Below are 20,368 nucleotides of genomic sequence, written 5' to 3'. Positions count from 1 at the left end.
TTTTTAGGTTAGGGTTTATAAAAACAGCCTGATCCTGCAGGCTTTGCAGGTCCTTTGCAGCTGGGACACCCAGTGCACACCTGCTGCTTATCCTTGGATTTAGGTTCTTCCAGCAAAAGGAGTCTCAGCTCTGCCATGCCCATGACTGGAAGCAAAGCAAGGCACAGAGTGGCATGCAGGATGCACAACAGTCACTTGAAAAGCATATCCCATTCTGATCTAGAGCTCTTACCACACACACACCTTCACAAACCTCTAAAAACATCCCTTCACCTACACCTAAAAAAGTATTTCAAAACAAAATCCCAAAGAAAAGTTAGAAAAGTCATCCCCTCCAAAAGTTAACTATTTATAACCTCTACAGCTATTGAAGTTGAAAACAAATGTATTGATTTCACAAAATTTTCAGATGAACCTAAATATTAAAAGGCAATTTGATGCCATAGTAAGAATGCATTGTGCCCTTCTGTCAGACAGCACCCATCTTCTTGTTAAAGCCAAAGAAGAAACAAAGTTAAAATAACTCTCCCTTACCTACTGCATAATGGTACCAACAGAAATCATCAGTGGGGTTTGGTCACTTCAGGACGAAGCTGTAGTTACCTCTCTAACAATGCAGGTCAGTGGGAATTAGTGCTAAGAGAATTCTGCTCTGGATAAAGCATCAATCAGCAAGCAGTGAACTGTATCATTTCACAAACAGAGGAAGACAACCATCTGTTCAAACAAAACAGCATTATTGACTGTAATACGCACATTGCAGGAGGAAAAAAAACAACTTCAACAAAATCACCAGTCTCTTGTTATGTAAGAAAACATTTTTTTAGGCCTTTATTTACAAAAGCTTTAAAAACAAATACCCTCTGTTATGCAAATTATTTGTTGTTTAAAAAGGACCACCCAGTTACATTGTCGTAACTCAATGAAAAAGGTGTTTGGTGCTGTTTGTTATTTGTCTTTGCAGTACAAGGTAAACAGAATAATTGGCGAACATTTGGAGTTTTTCTGTGATTGATTTCCGTGCGGAACACGCACACCCCTACGCGCACACGCACACCCAGGCACACAATGTCACACTTTCCATCATCTCAGGCTTGGATTTAGCTATTCAATACCAAAAATGCTTCCTGCACAACTGCTCTGTACACACAGTAAGCAGAGATAAGAACATATTTTAGGGTCCTTTAAAACAATATATCTAAAATATATTGCTAAGATATACTCAAAAATAAACTAGCATTACAATCCTCAGGTAACTTTATTTGTTCTGAGTTATTTATATTTTGTTGTTTTACAACAAATACTGTAACATCTGTCTTTGTAGCAACTACAAAAAAGCACGATTTAGTTGTCCTGATTCAGTAATACACTTAAATAGTATTTTTTTTTTTTCAGATCTTTGGGTTCTATCTTGAACTAAACTGACTTCCAAAAATTGTCAAACCAAGTACATAATAAATATGACTTCATAAAAAAATATCTGGAGTATACATCACTAGAATAAAAGTTAATCAAGGGAAGTGCGCCATTACAAAATTCCTACTATTCCAATAGCCTTCAAATCTCAGCTTAATGGCAAGATGGTAAAGTCAGAGCTGTTCTTTTCCTGAAGGGTATAAAGCTGTTTTCTCAAGCTTCTTTCCCTCCTCACAGAGCGGATCTAAAGCAGCAGGCCAACCAGCAGTTGGCACGTGCAGGATGTGTCTGATGGCAGAACATTAGTAAAACAACAGCAGTTACTATGGTTTCAGTAGTTTGTTTTGCTTGAATGAACGCAGGTTATGCAGCAAATGTCATATTCTATGGGTTGAAATACCAAAAGATGCCAAAAATACAGTGTGAAGCTGCTGAACTTGGAAGATTATTGTTTCCTAACTAAGGGCAGAAGAAAAAAAAACTTCAAATGAAACAGAGGATGAGTCAGAGTTGCTCTCTAAAGTGCAAATTTGATGGTCCACAATCTTGAATAGCTAAAACGCCTGCATACTGGAAGGAACAGACATGAATGGGAAGTTAGTTACAATCAGCATGAGTTAATTTGGAGAAGGGAAGGGAAAGAGACAAAAAACCTAAGACCAAAGACCAATATAGGTAAGTTTACCATACTATTCATTATGATTTAGCTTTCCCCTTCTCTCTGCCACACTGATCCTACACATGCTTCTTTACAAATGGGCTAGTTATGACTCCAAAAGTAACCCATAAAATTCTATATATCAATATTAAGATCAAAATCTGTGATAGGAACAGTCAGGTTTAGTACATAGAAAGGCAGAAAAGAAAGTGTGCTGAGAAAGGGGGGAAAAAAGCCTTATTGTCCAAGGGGTTCAACCAGAGATAAAACATATGTACAAGCATGTGGAGCTCAAAAAGACGGCCTTTCATTTCGTGTCATGACTGTTTGTTGGCTTCTTCTTCATAAGCATTTCCTGTGCCATTTTGTACATAAGATGACCCCGAACCAAGGCCATACAAGTGGCCACAATATTTGGCATCATCAATGTGATCTTCAAAGAACATCTGAAGTGTTAAAAGAAAGACACAAATTAATGCCACCAAAAACACCCAGTTTAAACAGAATGACAGAAAGGTTTAAAAGCATTACTGTTGGTTTTAGCATTGCATATCACATCCCTAGATTCAAATGACATAAAAATAGCATAAGATTCAAATAGCATAAAAATACATTTAATTGCAACCTAAGATCAAAACACGCTATATATTGCAGTTCTTTAAAGTAAATCAGTCAAGGAATACCATCAGTCACTCTGTGCACCTCACATGACAAAACGACTGCATGTTTTGGTAGTTTGGTGTCACCTCAGCTACCACTTGCTTTTCTGAAAGTGCAACAAAATATCTCTCCAGCAGATTTCTTTTTGCTTTCTCACAACAGATATATGCTTGGTATTCACTACAAGTGCCCACAGTTTATCTGCTTATCACTGGGGAGGGTTCCATCATACCTTGTCTTGAAATGGATTTACACTACATGACTGTGAGGCGAGAATGAGGAGGTACATGTTTGAGCACAGGAATTATGGAGTTTAGGAAATCTATCTTCCTGCATTTCTCAGCTACCTCCTCTAAGAGGAGGACTTCATTAAAAAAAAAAAAAAAAAAAAAAATCAAAATTAGAATAAACTTTTTTTTTCTTTTTTTTTTTTTCTTTTTTTTTTTTTTTTTCTCTTTTTAAAACTAAGACTGCATTTACGTAAGACTTCATAGTCTAAATTATCAATAGAACCTTTCAGGTGCTGTACTATACGAATTATAAACAGAGAAGAAAACCTCTAAACCACAGCTTGCTGTTCCAGCATCATATATTTATATATTTTTCTATATATATATTTATACCAGCATCATATTTATATATTTCTGATGGAAAGAAAAAGATCTGAACTTTTTGGCTGGGACTTGAAGAGCCAGCAAGTTGAAGTTCTAAAAGCAATTATTAACATTAACAACACCATTTTGTATCTTTAAAAACATTGTGAAACAAAGTTTTTCACTCCAACATATATTGCTAAACAGTGAACAACTGAAAAGGTTTTAGAAGTGTACACTAAGTATATTTACGACTGTTGACTAGCATGTTTTTACTTCAAAATGTTGTATTTTAAAAGAAACACTGAAAAAATAATCAGTCTTTGTCGATTTATTTAAAGAAGTGATTTGCACTAAAAGCTACATTTCTCTGAGTAAGACCTTAGACAAATTCAGGCAGATAATTTGTTTCTTCAATAATATGCAATTTGTTACATGGCACCATGGGTTTTGAAAGTCAGTACCTTAGGTACAATCAAATACTTTCCTTTATTTGCTTTAGATTTTGTTTCAAATACAAGAGCAACAGATAAACAATAGCATGCAGATTGCAGTTAACAGCACCTGTGTGGATCACAGGTGGATCATATCAGAAGCAACATCCTCTGCTGCAGCTGTAGCCCGTGACCAGCTCAACAACATCCACAGTTTCAGGAGAGGAGAACAGTGTTGCGATGAGCAAGCCAGAGCACACCACAGCACTTATATTTCAACTGCTGTCTCACTAGCGGTTGTTAGAAACTCATGGTCAGCTTATTTTCCTATATACAAAAGGCCATGTTACAGAAAGCAGAAGCCTCAGCATGCAATACTGAACCTTATAAAAAGATGAGGCTTGCTATTGCCATTATGAAATGACACCAAATTCCCATCAGAATGTCACATTCAGATGCCCTAGCATTTGTCCAGTGTAACTGCTTTCAAGAAGCCCATTTAGAATTTGTTTATTCCACTCATGAAAAATATCCTAGTATTCTTCCATTGTATCTGCATATACAAATAGCAAGGACATAAAAAGCTTCTTGATTTCCCTTCAAAATTTTAATTGATTGATATGTAATGTTTTAGAACATTGTACCCTCCAAGTTTTAGCTGGAAGCAGCTAGCGCAGGCAGAGCTGCTCATTCCCTGCTGCTAGGCCTGTCACAGGCAGCAGTGCACACCAGCTGGGTATTACAGCTCAGCAGAAGCTCTGCAGAAGAGCAGCCTGAATACGGTCACCCAGTAAAGAGTCTGGCTCTAGCAGCCACTTTGCCAAAGAAATTCTGCAAAATAGGCAATGGAAAGAAAAGAAGGAAAAGCCAGGCATACAGTGAGAACAAGAAGCGATGTTCACAGTAGCTAAATAGGGAAACAGTAGGGCTGGTTCACACTTAGTGTGGGGAAAATACAGTCTTACTGTATATATCTGTCAAGAAAGCAGTGACCTCTGAAACCCCTTAAAATCACCTTAAAATACATCAGACATCAGAATCAGCAATTCCATCTATTACAGCAAGTTACTACTACGGAGACAAAACCAAGACACGTGCACCTACTTCTCTCATTTTGAAAAAGGCCATTCCTGTGAGTAAAGAATCAGATCCTGCCTGATGTTGTGGTCCTATCCTTTCCAGCTCTAACTGCTCAGCCACTTCTTGCAATCCACCCTGAAAATGAAAACATTTGTTAACTGCTGAAAAAAAAAAAAACAAAACCGAACATCAGTATTTGGGAAAAACTTGTTATACCAGACTTTCAACTTCAGTATATTTTAAACACTCGCACAGAAGCTTGAAGAGTCTCTATGTTGGAAGATCAAGCTTTCTGTAACAACAGTTGTATTCAGTTCCATCTCAGAAGAGCTTAAATCAAGCTGTGTCTGTGTCCAACAAAACTCCTATTGCCTCATGTTCCATCCTTCCCCCAAGAACAGATGTTGCTATTTAACAAAACAATCCCTTCAAGAGGCTGAAAGGACTGGCGATGCTGAAGAACAAATCAAGGTGTTCCTGTAACCCTTCTATTTGAATGAAAGTTTAAACTGTAAAAATGTCTTACTGCAAATACAAGAATTCAAGTGCTTACAAATGGGTGCTTAGTTAAAGTATGTAGGCTTCCTCTGAAAAAGACTTGTTTTCTCTTCCATTTACCCTTCAACAGTTCAGTTGAGGGTTTTTCACTTCACTTTACAAAAACTAGGAATATCCTTAAATATCTAGAAAGCTACAGGAAATACAAAACAACAACAACAAAAACCCGAGTACACAGTCCATCTGTACAAGACATTCTAGTTGTCTTTAAAATTTGTTCCATTAACTGCCGAAAGAGGACAGGAAAAAAGAACATACAAATGATGAATTTCTGTTCTGCAAGTTGTTTTTTAACATGATGAAAGCCAAAGACATAGTCAACTTCCTCTCAGACACGTATATTCAATAATAACACCACATTGAATGAAATCTACCTCTTACAAAAGAGAGTATAAGCATCCCACATGGAAAAAGGAACAATTTAAAACTCAATGTCTGAATACTGATGCATGGTTTAAAAGAACATACTGAAAAGGTACAGAAATCACTGCAAACCTACCTGCTCCTATAAGATAAAGCTTCAAAAGTTTTGAAGCTTATTTTATTTTCTATTAAGCTTAGATAGGTTGAAAATCTTCCAAGTTGTAGAACAACTAAAGTAACTTTTCATTTTAGTGGCTCAAAAATGATAATAACCATTTGCAGAAGCAAACAGTCAGAAATTTAGTTTGGTTTTAAATATATATGTCTATCCTTCAAGTGATCTGCATTATACTTTAACTGTGATCTTTGTAAACTGGGGGAATATAATTTCATACTTCTTAAAAATCATTAAGTGCTGAAACCACTAGAAATGGACTAAAACATGTGGCTCATGCTTTATAGTCTAGAGAGATCAAACACCAAGGAGAAACCTTTAGTGAAACTATAAGCCTTTGAAAGGTGTAAACATCACACAGAGGAAATGATCTTAAATCAAGACTGCCTAGTATCTGAGGTCACCTGTGTCCTCAACACCTTCAGCCTGTTTCAATCATAGGCAGGGAAGCAATAGAAGTGTAATAATGTTAGAATTGATACAGTAACAGAAATCTGACCAAGAGGCCAGACCTAACGTTATGAAAATTTCTATGAATCTTAACACAGCACATTTTATTTTAAAAATGAAAGCTCAAGTAATAACATTCCCAAATAACACCAAGCAAACCAACGTGAACCACTGGTACTGGCACGTCTAACTTTATTCCAGCTTGAACAGTTGAGTATTGTTTGAATAAATTTGAGAATTAGTCTATATATAGTACAGTCAAGCACTGAAGCTTGTTTTCTTCATTTGCTTGGAGACAACATTCAAACAGTGCAGATCTCAAATCTGTGTTCTCTATAGTCTAACTCCCAATAATTAGCTGCTGGTATTAGCAACAGCAGTTGCCTTTCCAAGGTATTATTTGCTGTTTCTAAATTCTTGACTTTCCCAAGCTGCAACTTAGCATTGCCTCATCATTATGCAGCGCTAGCTGTTAGGCTATCTGCACCAGCTTCAAGCAGCTTTTAAGACAAAAAAACCCACTAATCACAAATCAGTACTATTTACACAGTGGCTGCAAGCTCTGAAATGTAGCAAAATCTACAGAAACAGGAGCAAAGCAAAGAATGCTTTGAAAATAATCCTTCCAATATATATAGTTACTAATAGATATATTTGTAAATATTTCATTACAGTCGCCTCCAAAGATTATTAGGCTACTGAAGTTTTCTTTCAGGAAAGACCTTCATGCTCCAGACAAGAATATTTAACTTGTGGGGGAAAAAGACAGTAGAAAGGGATTCAGAAGAAAATGAAAGCAAAGGCTATAAATCTACTTTAGAGTTGCTATCACTGCAAAAATGCATGGAGTTGTCTACATGAAAAGATTTTTATAGGCCAAGCAGGAATTTAACCTATACTACACAAATACCTCAAATTAGTCACAGCCTGCATGCTTAGTACACTAATAACATTCATTTTTATTAGAGCAGCATACTGCAAATTCATTACAAGAGCAGTAAACAGCTTCTACATCCTCAAACATATATTTGTCTTATCAGTGCTAGAAATTCATTTTTGGTTGTGTGAGAGCAAAGATAGGTGGGAAGCTTACAGTAAATCAGTGTTTTTTGTATGAAAATAACTAACACAAGTCAATAAAGGACAATTGCACAGCAATTCAATTCTCTACCATTTAATAGACATTGAATATGTCAGGAGAAAGTGCATGCAATTTTAGAGTCACAATATGCAACATTTAGCAACTTTTTCAGACTGCTGCTCTCAGTACAGTACAAGTCCACAATAACATCATCGCTGTTATTTAGAGTGGTAGAATAGCCCACATCCCCTCCTGCTCTTACCAGTCTGCAGGTTAGAAGAAAGGAACAAGATTTGCCGCAGGAAAGCTGACCTACATACTAAACTCTGGAAAAGACACCCTTGTTCTTAAGTTTTGCTGAAAGAAGACTCATGAAGGATTTTCTTATCTTCCAAAATACATTTGAATCTCTAAACAGTGCAGGTTACACACAACTGTCTCCAGTAAATGACAAGGAACGTAATTCCCTCCTGCCCAAAACCACTTGGAATACGTGAACAGCCTGGAACACCTGGAACAGGGATATGGAATGTCACTTTGCTGCCTTTCCCAGGTCACCGAAGTAGATGATACATACTGTTCTTGGTAAGTGTATCACCACCACAAAGATAAGAGACATTTTACTTCACCGGGAAGTGAGAAGGTTATTTTCTTTCGTTGGTGTTGGGTTTGCTGCCCCTAACTCTTAAGAGACTTCTGAAGCTTGTTTTTGTTTCCCTTCTAGTTTCTGTGAAGAAAAAAACACATCTAAAGTGTTCTCTAATATCCAGCCAGCTGCCCAACTGATTATCCCAAAAACTGGATGAAGACTTTTCTTAATAACTAAAAGGGAGATCTCAATTTTCATCATCAATTTGGTTAACAAAAGAAGTTACGCATCTTTGTAAGCTACTATTTAAGTGACACACTAAACACCTCAAGGAAACAAAGGACTATTAACCCCATGCAGACCACTAGTTCATCATGACAAAGTGAAAAGACTTAGGATTTAGTTGTACTACAGTCTGTGCTCTCTTTTTTTATTCATGTTCTTTTTTAAGAAAGCCTAAAAAAAAATCAATTTACTTTCCATAAAAGCAACAGTCATTTATTTCCTCAGATGAGTGGTGCACTTCATTCCCGTAGCAGTCCAGAATCTTAAAGTTCTTTAGCAAGTACAGTTGTATACATACATTTTTTAACTAGTAAGTAGTTATAAAAGTTGACATGCATTTCCGCCTGCCTCTATCAATAGACTTTAGCAATAAACACACCAAGTTTGAGAACAGTCCTGTTTAAAGGATATTATCAGAGCAAAAGCAGAAAACCAGAATACAAAAGATAAGCTCTCAGCAGAAAGTATTCTCCCCCCATTCGCCCCCCAAAAATGCCTGGACTGAATCATTAACAGATTACTTACCTTCAGATTTTTGCAACTCTTCATGAGATACTTTACATCATAGATGACAGGGAAAAACAATCGCAGTATCTCAAAGAAGTCCAGCTCTTCTTCCGGTAAATTAGAGTTGGTCAGGATTTTTATTAGATAACCAAAGTCATATCCACTGCAAATTAACAAATATAACAAAAATTGACAATACAGTCAAGTAACTTAGAAACCTTCTTCACTTCTAACATCAACAGTATTAAACATTAAGAGGAAGGTATTTTGCCTAGTTCAATGCAACTTTGACTCTTACAACAGAGTAAGAATTAGTGTAAATGGTCCGAACTGCAGCTTCCAGAGAAAACAATTTATTCTCAAGTGACCACATGAAGCAAAAACATGATCTGCTTGCAGATCCGATAGAGGATCTGATAACAAGAACTTAAACAGGAAGACTCCTAGCTGATTCCTAAGAAGAGAGGAAGAGGCTTCTACTTCATAATCCAAAGGAAGGACAAGCTTTCACGAGTCAACACATCTTTACGCCTGGAGGTAAGTTTACTCCTCGGCAGTGAAGAAGAGCAGGCAGCCATTCAACTTTCCCAATTAAATCAGCACAAAGTTAGACAGCTAACAACTTTCAGTAGCTTGCAGACTATGACTCATTTGGAAGGCAATGACAGAACATGTTGGAAAAATTTGTTATGTACATACAAGGCTAGGTAAGAAAAACTGAGGTCTTACAGAGCGCGCATGGTGGAGAAGAGCTTGGAAAGACCTCCTTCTCTCCATAATCCTTTACTGAAGAAAGAGGACATAGGAAGGGGGTGTGGCAGTAAAAACAGAAAGCATGAAATAGACTACTTTTACAAAGGGTTATAAGATGAAGCAGAGGGTTTAAAGTACACAGTAAGCAGGCCTGATAACTACTTATCCTTTTTCTTAGGAAGACGGAGGTAATAAACCAGATTATTCACAATCTGATCATAAATCTGATCCTTCCTAATCCCTTGTACTTGCAGGATTGCAGTATTATACACTGAACCAGTCAGGAGACTGACACATTATCTTCCATGTTATTAGGTCAGCCCTGAATTAAATAGGTTCATAGACTTTGTTGTTGTCCTGGGTTCAGGTGGGACAGAGTTGATTTTCTTCATAGCATCTGGTATGATGCTATGTTGCAACTTTATGAGAAAAGCCACATTGATTACACACCGATGTTTCAGTTGCTGCTGAGCAGTGCTGTGGGAATCAAATGTTGTTTCTGCATTAGAACAAGATAAGAACTTTTATTTAATGGTCTCCACTGCCATAGTTCTTTTCAGGGGGTCTCTGATACATCACTTGTCCTCTAGATAAACCTTCCCCAGGAACGCATGCTCAGTGAGACATCTTGGAAGCAGCAGGATGATTAACTGACTGACAAGATAGAGCATGAATCAGCAAGTGTCAGAACATAATTAACAAATGTAAATCTTTGTTAAGATTGTGAACCTGGAGTACCCAACCATTGGGAGAAAGGGGAGTGAGTGGGTACGGGGGAGACAAGGTACAAAAGCTCTACTATTGTGTCCATAGGTGCTCCTGCTTGTGGGACACCCACCATTGCAATCGCAAATAAAATGTGCTTCTATCAAGAGATACCAGCCTGGTAAAATTATTTGGATATTTCCAACATGGTCAAGGATATTTCAGTTTCTCAGCTCTTGCACAGTCCAGCCAGCAAGAGGGACTGAGGGGACAGAACCAGGGACAGCTGACCTAAACTAGTCAAAGGGATTCTCCATACCATATGACATCATGTGAAAACCATTAAATTGAGGGGAGTTGGTCAGGGGGCAGCTGCTGCCTGGGGACTGGCTAAGTATTTATCAGTGGGCAGTGAGCAACTGCATCATGCATCATTTGTCTTGTGTGTGTGTATATAACTAAGATTTATGTTACTTCTCTCTTCCCTTTCTGTCTTAGACAACAGTTTTTATCTCAACCCACAAGCTCTACTTTGTTGGTATTTCACTGTTTTTCTTTTCCTTCAATTCTGTCCCTCATCCCATTGGGGGGGAGGAAACAAGTGAAAGGCTGTGTGTGGTGCTGAGCTGCCTGCTGGGTTAAACCTCAGCAGCTGGTATGCAACTTGAAAAATGACTGTATCAGCAGGACTGCTCAACTGAAGGCTGTGCTTATGCTGTTTAAGAGCATTCGCAGCATATTCACAGTCTAATTCAAGTGAATGAATGGCCACCCAGACGTGAATTCTCAATTTCCACCATGTTCATTCTTGGTTGCACGACCATGGTACCCCAAGAGAATCTTGCAACATGGTCCAAATTCTTGACTGGGGTTTTTCAGCATTAGCTATGAGGTGAGCGATACATGACAATACAATTAATTATAATAGTTACTCTTTACAACTACCTGAAAGGAAGTCACAGCTAGAGAGGGTCAGCTTCTTCTCCCAGGTATCTAGTGATAGGATGAGAGGGAACAGCCTCAAGTCGCACGAGGGGAGATTTTGGTTGGATACTGGTGGTAAGTGGACATTTGGACTAGATGATCTTACGAGATCTTTTCCAATCTTAGTGAATTCTATCATTCTACACACAAATCAGATAAGAGTGCTGTACTACTGATCCTGTACTGTACTACATCCACTTAGAATGGTGACTGCTGATGAAGGCTTAAAGCTTTAGCATACATGTAAAAAGGTTTGCTTTTTGTACCTTTTGTATATGACTAAGATTTCTACATCACCTTGATCTTACAAATTTCTAGGCAGGGAGCAGAAAGTCTTGAACACACAAGGAGTGAATGTATTGTTTACAAGAAGCCCATTAATACAAGATACGCAGATGTATAGACTAGTGCAGCTCTCCTAAGGGAGTTTCCAGTATGCTAAACAGGAATTTCAAGCTGAATGAATCCTGTGCTGCAACTGCTGCTTTGAAGCTGTGCTGGCAGCAGACTAAGTTCCACAGCAGCAGCCACCGGCCAGGGAGCAAAGGAGCCAAAGATAAAGGTTTGCAGTGCACTCTTAGGATGTAAAAACCTGTTGTATACTATCAAAACAAAAGCTTGGAAGCTTTATTTTATTAGATCACCTACACAGAAGGGTAGTCCTCCATGGAACAAAGTGGGAAGAAAAAAAAGCCCCATCAGGGAAAAAACTAACAAAACTGCTCAGGATTAAATAGACTCTTAATCCTCTAGAGACTACAGAACTTATTTATAAACTCAGTGAGTTCCTGATATCTGGTTTTTTTTGCGACTCAAATATAACAGCTGCATCAAAAATTTTCCCGAGAAAAAAACAACAATACTTGTGCTCACCTTTCTTTAAACAAATTATATTACTGGACTGCTAGAAAACATTTTCAGTTTTTATAAGAAGGAAATAATACAAGAAGAAAGGATTCATTTAGTATTTGTATTGAGAACGAGCAATCTAAAACAACTTTGCAATTATGGTAAAAAAAATTTTTCACCAGACACTGTTGTAAATACGTTCATTTGGGAATCCTCACACAGAAAATTGAACACGATATGTGAACGGTGAACTTATTTAACTGAATTGCCCTTCTATTACATAGCAGCATTCGTTAGATATCTTTTCATGGATCCTAAGCATAAGTTAGCTTTAGTCAGCTCAATCAAGTTTTCTCTTACATTTCTGAAATTTCCAGGTGCTCACACTTACTCCTGTTGTGCTCATAACAACAATCAGAAAACCACACATTACTGATCACAATGCAGTACCAAGGCATTCATTTGTCAGTATACTTCTGGGGTTTGATATGCTCTCGTCACCCGTACTTACAATGACGTAAGAACTACCATTCTAATTCAAGGCTAAAATATATTCATTTCAAACATTTTCAAGTAGCCACTGCTGACTAACAAAAGGGGAAGAAGGTTCATAGTGAGCAATTATTCAATTACTTGCTCATTAGTGAAGTTTTCTTCTAATACTATAACAGGCAATTAGTGGTTTATACCCCGGAGCAGGGAAGCTTCCTTTCTTAAAAAGCATTTACTGCTCCTAATACAATCACTTAAAGTTGGTAAGTGCAGCTAACCACAATGCCTGGAGCTATACAGCACCATAAGCACTCTTACCACCACTGTTTTTCAATCAACATGGACAGCTGTAGGCAACAAGACTATCAAGAGAAGATCAAATGTGACCACATTTCTTTCACTCATTACCCGGAAGAAAAAAAAAAAGAAATCAGATCAACAATTAACAATGAACTTTACCCAAACACCAACAGGATCTGAAATGAATAATACCTGATAGGGCTGAAAAAGCTTTACTCCATCATAAAACTACCTATATTCATACAGAAGTGAGCCAACAGATTTTCTAAATTTTACTAAAATCGGTCAGACATAAATTATGAATGAAATGCAATGGCTAGGAACTTCCCAGCTTCTCAAAATAAACATTTAAGCCTAAGAGACATATCCACAGTACCTCCCAAGGAGTACCAAGAAGATTGCACATAGGCTTCACTGTATCAGCAAGCCAAACACCAAAAAACAGAATGTGAGCTGTTGTTTTACAAACTGGCTAGATTGCTAAATATCCACAACACTCTTGACTGTGACAAGAATTATGAATTCAGGGCCTTCCTTTCTTCTCTCATCAACTCAAATAAATTTTAATACACTAAACATTTAATGTAGTCTCCTGTGAAGCTACTGTATGTGAAAACTGGTGACAGAAAAACTTTCTTCAGTCATGTCTAACAAAACTGCAGATCTGCACAAGTTTGCCAGTAGGTCAGGATGCCAAGACAAATGCAAATCAAACACACATAGAAAGCAGGCAGAGAAAGCTATTTCAGAAGCTACTATCCTAGAAAAAAAGTTATATAAGAGTTCCAGAAAATTGAAGAATGCAAAATAAAACCAAAACAGGTAACCTCTCACTGTAAGAAAAAAGTATTTCCTCCCCCGTCACTGTGCAAAGAGACTTAAAAATTTTGGGTGTTAGCAATTATCAAATCATTTTGAAAAACCAGAAACAACAGCATAGTCAGCAACTACTGAGCACAAACTTCTCACTGTTCTAAGAATTAATGTATAGGGAGCCTACATGAAACAAAGCTTCAGCTGAGCTGAATATATAAAAAATATATATATTTTTTTTTTTTCGGAAGTCTAACTGGAAAAGTGTTTCTACTAAGCAATATTGTTTAATTATTTCAGACAACCAGATTTGAGTTTTTAAACAACCCCACCTGGAATGTTTGTTTGTTTGTTTTTAAAATATAATTATTTATAGAAATCTTTTGAACTTTACTAAATCTTAGCATAATGCCATTAAGTCACATGCACAGCACCACAGCTTTGCTAGGTGTCACGCATAACAACACGCCTTTCCAAGCCCCTGTTAAGAGAAAGTATCTTCATTTAAGTTAAGTTTGTATTCAGATGAAACATCTGTATAGTTTCATTCTTCATTTTTCTTCCCACCAAGGACAGTGTACAATTACTTTCCTTGTTATGTACAATTTTTTGTTTCCTATCTTACATTCCTTGCCAAAGCAAGCCTTAGTTTTCAGTTGCTTAATGACTTAAATACTTCTGATTAAATACTTCATCCACCTTTCTCTCCTCCAAGCTCCCCTCTAATACTTAACTGTTAAGGATAAGGAATTTGGCCTGTTGTTCCCCCCCCAGTTTTGACAACAAACATACTACCACCCAACAATGTAGCACATCATAAACATGAATATGACTGCAAAAAAACCTCCAGTATTCAGCTAAAAAGCTTATTCTACTTTCATTGACTTGCTTAGCAGTCAGCATTCAAGATGTCAACTTACACTCATTACATGCAATAAGCCTCTAAACTCACAGTTGCCTGTAAAAAGTGCAAGCTATCCCTGGCATTTAGCTGACTGTGCAATAACTAATGCCTAAGTTTTAAAGGTTTAAGTCTTATCAACAGAAGAATATCGTAGAATCATAGAACGATTTGAGTTGGAAGGACCTTTAAGATCATCTAGTTCCAACCCCATTGCTATAGGCAATCCTTCTATCTCCTTCTAGACCAAGTTGCTCCGAGCCTCATCCAGCCTGGCTCTGAGTCTTTCCAAGGAGGGGGCATCCACAACCCCACTGGACAACCTGTTCCAGTGTCTCCCCACCCTGAAAGTGAGGAATTTCTTCCTAATATCTAGCCTAAATCTACCCTCTTTAAAACCCTTTCTCCTTGTCCTCTCACTACATGCCTTTCTGAAAAGCTCTTTTCCAGCTTTCCCGTAGGCCCCCTTCAGGTACTGGAAAGCCGCTATAAGGCTGTCGTCCTTCTCCTACCAGAGCCTTCTTTTCTCCAGAGCTCCAGCTCTCTCAGCCTGTCCTCATATCTTGAGGGATTCACATAGTTCTGGGGATTCTCATTTCTATTTCTACTTGAAAAACGTTTCTGCGATGGGATGAATGGCAAAGTATATTCACTGCTGCTGCCAGAATTAAGACTTCTACTAGGCCTCTCCTAAGCTGAAGAATTTTTGTCTGCTCATATTAGCACGTTTACAACAAATATAACTCTGCTTCATAAAAATCTTAACTGCTTACAAGCAGTTTTTAACCACTGCTACTATTATGTACACATGTGATATTAGAGACACAATGCCACCTGCTGGTCTAGGAGTTCCATGCATTGCTTGCTCAAAGTTTTGCTGTTAAAAAGCCATCATCTACGCCATTAGCATGCCACACACTCTACCTTTGTAACACACAACAACACCCTAGATAGCTGAAATAGTTTTTTGGTTTTTGTTTTTTTGTTTTTTTTTTTTTTTTTCTTTTTTTTAAGTCTTACCAATCAAGATACATACTATACACCAGCAGATGTACACCGCTTAATACATGAGACAAAACCCAATTATCAAAACAGACAACTCAATTACTTAACATGCAAAATTCACCTGTGAAATGAAAGCCACTTGACTCCTTCACATAGTACAACTCCTGATGTCATAAGCAGTTCTGCAAAGTATTGCGTCTCAATTCCTTCTTCCTCGTGCTTTTTAAACTGGATACCAGATGTTGTTAACAGTTCAATAGAGTCCTGTGCATACATATCTTCTCTAAAAGCAGAGAGAAAAACATTTTTACAATCTACAGACCTCATTGATTATAAATTAGGTAATTTTTTTGCCCCCTATTTGTTACAAAGACATTACTAGCAATATAGGAGTAGCAACTTGAATTTGTTCCATGTTTGTTATTAAAATGATCACTTTTCATAGCTTTTGTTAACTTTCATTAGTAGTTCATGATTCCTAGCACCTCCATTCCAGTCTCCTTTACAAAAGTCTACTTCCTGTTGCTCCCTTTTTGCAGACTGTACAGAAGAAAGTACATGTAAGGATAGTTACCTTACAGTTTAAGGTAACAGATCCTGTTCAGTAACAAAACAGTTGGACCACTGACACCTGCTACATTACAGAATTAATATCAATAACCAAATTCCAGTGCTGTATTTGTTCTGTGCTTTCCATCCACTTCTTGCTATCTATAATTTAAGCTTGCTTGTGAATATTCAGACACATGCTCATCAAAACCCCTCATTACAATTAGAAATTCAGCACTTGCCCCATTAAGTCAACTCCTGAAATCCAGACAGTCTACCATTCTGTTCTAAATCATCAACTTCTCTTTAAGAGTCAGATTTTGAACCTACAGTTTAACAAGGAGGGAAAAAAAAAAAAAATCCAATATGCCTTACTTGATCCCTTTTATCTCTGCATTTGTTCCATTTACCACCCTCAGTTTTGTGAGCTTTTCATTACAAAATACCGAAGTGGATAAAACTTTAAAAGTATCATCTGAAGTATAATTTTCAAAATCATTGGAATATATAGAGCACTTATTGGAAAAAAAAATGCAAAGCTGGCTCTACTTAGGTATTATTTATATTACTGTCTATAACATTGTTTTACAAAGTCTCTTCACCATATAGTTTTCCATTTTCATGGGGGAAAAGACCTCAAGAAATAAAACTGATACGACGATCCAACTGGACTACTAGGTTCAGCTGCAGACTTATATTTCTTATTCCTAATAGCAAGTCATAACTCATCAAGAGAGAAATACATTCTCAGGACATGTTGTATCTTTTTTTCCTTCTCTCCCACACAGCTGCTCATTAGTTCTCCAACTTTAAGGCATCAGCTTCCCAACACCTGTCCATTTCCATAACACATTAAAGAACCCATGCAAAACAGACATGCCTATCATGCTCAAAATAAATAAAAGTTCTTTCCAGTTTGTTCCTCTGTACTAATCAGGTGGATAGTTAGTTTACAGAATCAATTATGCTCCTTAAAAATATACAGTGATAGGAAATGGTTGGAATAACAAAACAAACAAACAAAAAAAACCCACAAAACCAACCCAAACCTTCTTCTAGGAAAAGTGAACAGTCGCTTTGCTTCAGAAGCAGAACACTTGGAACAGTGCCACTTCCCAAAAAGTAAGTTTAGGAACACACACGCACAAACACACATTTTGGCATCCCTATTCAAAATGTTCACGTTTCATGCAGCACTTATTTCATTCTGTATAAAATCTCCCCACCCCCAATGAACTAGCAACAAGTCCGTTGAATGACATCCTAGATACTACTTTACTAAGCCTTCTTATCTATGCAGCATCTGAAACAAACGAATGGAAAACTACTTTTGTTTTCAGCTGCTTGATATTAGCAGACCTTAGAAACTGAATAAAACATAACCAAGGTTCTTCTTCCCAGTTTGAAAGTTATTAATTCATCCCTCTTCCTCTTTCTACTGCACTCAGCATCTTTAGCATGTTCTAACAGATATCTTCCATGCAGCACTCATACAGCCAAGTTTAGATATACCAAAATATCAAATCTGCGCTTCCTTTTTCTTTCAAGTGATGTTTCAAACATCTTTAATCTTTTTAAACTTTAAAAGTTTAAAAAGAGAGTGTCAGTCCTCAGACTAAACTTCTTTGTGACAAGCATTGCTTGTTTAGAAAAGTAGAAAGATTAAGAGGGACAGCAGCAGTTTTCCTTCATAAGAATCACAATTACTTTATTTATATAAATAAACTGGGGAAAAAATAAACTGGGGAAAAAATAAACCCCACAAAGGCTTGTTCTTCGGGCTTCCTTTGTAGGCTGCAATTTTAACTCATGCAGTCGAGTGTTTCAATGATCAGCCCAAACACTGCCAAAAATCCCCAAACCTTCAACAACTTTAAATTCGATAAGTGCCTGCTCTAATACTTTTATCAGGCCATATGAGAACCTGTCAGACCAATTATGGCTACTTATGGAAAACGTCAAGATGGGGTCATAGCTGCTTTAGTAACCTTGTCAAGTACTGCCAGATGTAATCAGAACCTTATTTAGGCATCTCAGCCCACTGGGTAAGTCACATTCATACTTAAAGGCTTACTACTAATACAAAATATGTTCTGAAACGAAGGCCAAAACACAGACCATAACAAAACAGCTTGCATTTTTTAACAACATATTAACAAGAAGAATCCAGAACCAAAATCTCTGCAAGACAGACTACACTGAAATAAAGAAATAAAGCACGTATGTTTAGTTAACACAAGTTCCCCTCACATAAAGGATTCCAATTAATAGATCAAAAATATTTGCTTTAACTTTTACAATCTAAATTTTCATTAAATCAGAAACATACATCCAACAGTATAGAGATGTGAGACTCACGTTAAATTAAATTTAAAATTAAATTGCCAAGTTGAAGTTCCTGGAGGGTATTCCCCTTGCTCATTCATAAACGTCAGTCCTAGTTGAATTATTTTTAGCAAATCTACATTGCAGCGTAATAATTGGTATTGATAGTCTGCATTGCTTCTGAATTCTCCAATAGGCCTTGCAACTACTCCTGGAAATTCTGTATCCTGTAAAGAGAAAAGCATAACTTTAGTAGGAGACATCTATAAAACATCACACACTTCCTGTTTTTAATAAAACATTTCAAGCATCAAAAAATTCCATAGCTGAGGAATGCTGTGCACAAACACAGCTTTAAACACAATAACGGATGGTGGTATTAATGTTTATGCATTAAGAACCCACTTTTTTTTTCCCAATAAAAGCGGAAAAATAATTTTAGTAGCATCAATTTCACTAACATCAGAAAAGATCATCATGCTTTTTTTTTTTTTTTTACAAGAAAAACTGATGCTAGTAAAATTATCAAATGTTATTATCAACAAAATTTTACAAGTTTTTAGATAAACATCAAATGTTTACTTACCATAGCTACATAGTTATACTTCCGTATAACTTGACGAATTTTCTTCATCTCTTCATCCAAGTTACAAGCCCAGACCTCACAGATTCTTTGGCTATGGTCTACGGTAGCTGCTGGCATAGTGGGGGGCTTTAGAGACCATACATCAAAAGTTACACTTGACTGAGGATCAGTTTCATAAAGAGAACCTTACTTGTCTTTTTTACCTAAGAGGCAAATAAAGTATTAAGTTTTCATTTGTCAGTTATCTGGAAAAGATGCTTTAAGAGCAGGTATAAGCTTCACCCTTCAAAGCAGAGCCACCAGAACCACGTGCGTTTCAGTTACGTGAGTTTCTCACCCAAAATAAAACCCTCAGCGTTCCGCTGGTAACTGTACTTGGTGCAAAAACCCAGGTCCGCCAGCAAGCAGTACAGCGAATCAAAAGGACACCCGGGCGCACAAGCGGGTCAGAGGAACGCGCTCCTTCGGGCTCCACGGCTGCGCGTGGCATAAAGCAAAGCGGCAAAGCGCCTCCCAGCGTTCCGCCGCGTCCGAGAGCCGCCGAGTACCAACGGGCGGCCGGTCGGGGCGCCGCACGGAGCAAAGATGACGCTTTTCGATCTCGGGGGCACGAAGCGAGCCCACCTGGTCCCGAGCGCGGTACCGGGCACCGCGGGACGCGCACGGACACGGCCCCGCCGCTCTCCCAGAAGCGTCCCCAGGGAGCCGAGGCCTCCCACGCACCCCGAGCAGTCTCCAAGCCCTTTCCCCGCAACAAAACGCCACGACGCCCTCCGCGCCCGCCCGTCCGGCCGCTCCCCCGCCCCCTCGGGACCGGCGCACCCCCAGAAGGCCGCGCGGGCTCCCCGACACCTCCTCCGCCCCTGGGCCGCCTCGGAGCCGCAGCCCCACCGCGTCCTCGGGCCGAGGCCTAGCGGGGCGCGGCTCCGGGAGAGAACGGCGGGGCGCGGCCCCCCGTCGCTGCCACCCGCCCCTCACTCACGCGCTGGGCCGCGGGGGGGCCGGGCCAGGTCCTGCGAGGCCCCCGCGGCCCCCGCCGCCCCGGAGCCGCGAGTGGGCGCGCAACACGCAGAGAGCGCAGCGCCCGCCGCACAAAGCCATTACATCATCGCCGCGCGCCACCTCGCGACCTTTCCCCCCATCGCCTCACCCGCCGCGCCGCCGCCCTCCCGCGCTGCCGCTCGCGGGGCCGCCAATCGCCGTCGGCTCCGCCCCGCTCCCTCCTCGCCCCGCCCTCCCTCTCTGACGGAGCGGCGC

At 38.8% G+C, this 20,368-nt stretch overlaps 1 protein-coding gene across 2 annotated transcripts; it reads right to left on the bottom strand.

Moving 5' to 3' along the window:
* Window positions 1–1,317: 1,317 nt before the first annotated feature.
* Window positions 1,318–20,341, bottom strand: CNOT7 (CCR4-NOT transcription complex subunit 7). Of its 2 annotated transcripts, none has more exons than XM_048943397.1 (7): window positions 20,262–20,341; window positions 19,112–19,314; window positions 18,559–18,752; window positions 15,773–15,934; window positions 8,868–9,012; window positions 4,866–4,976; window positions 1,318–2,520 (listed from the first exon to the last, which is right to left on the bottom strand). In XM_048943397.1, exons 2-7 carry the CDS (start codon window positions 19,226–19,228, stop codon window positions 2,392–2,394), a joined length of 858 nt encoding a protein of 285 aa, XP_048799354.1. In that variant the 5' UTR covers window positions 19,229–19,314; window positions 20,262–20,341; the 3' UTR covers window positions 1,318–2,391. The 2 variants fall into 2 exon arrangements, with proteins under 2 accessions (XP_048799354.1, XP_048799353.1); XM_048943396.1 differs by lacking the exon at window positions 20,262–20,341 and adding an exon at window positions 20,094–20,237.
* Between the last annotated feature and the right edge of the window lie 27 nt (window positions 20,342–20,368).

This window comes from Lagopus muta, chromosome 4 (genome assembly GCF_023343835.1).
Source record: "Lagopus muta isolate bLagMut1 chromosome 4, bLagMut1 primary, whole genome shotgun sequence".
NCBI classification, from domain to species: domain Eukaryota; kingdom Metazoa; phylum Chordata; class Aves; order Galliformes; family Phasianidae; genus Lagopus; species Lagopus muta.
This window is presented reverse-complemented; position numbering and strand designations above follow the sequence as displayed.

What these genes read in the sequence shown, in the direction of transcription:
- CNOT7 (XM_048943397.1), bottom strand. Translation starts at nt 19,228, where the DNA reads ATGCCAGCAGCTACCGTAGACCATAGCCAAAGAATCTGTGAGGTCTGG. An exon ending in AAGTGGCTTTCATTTCACAG is followed by an intron (nt 9,013 to 15,772) that starts GTGAATTTTGCA and finishes GTTAATTTGCAG; the next exon opens with TGGATATGACTTTGGTTATC. An exon ending in CCTTTTTCAAAATGAGAGAA is followed by an intron (nt 2,521 to 4,865) that starts GTAGGTGCACGT and finishes TTAACACTTCAG; the next exon opens with ATGTTCTTTGAAGATCACAT.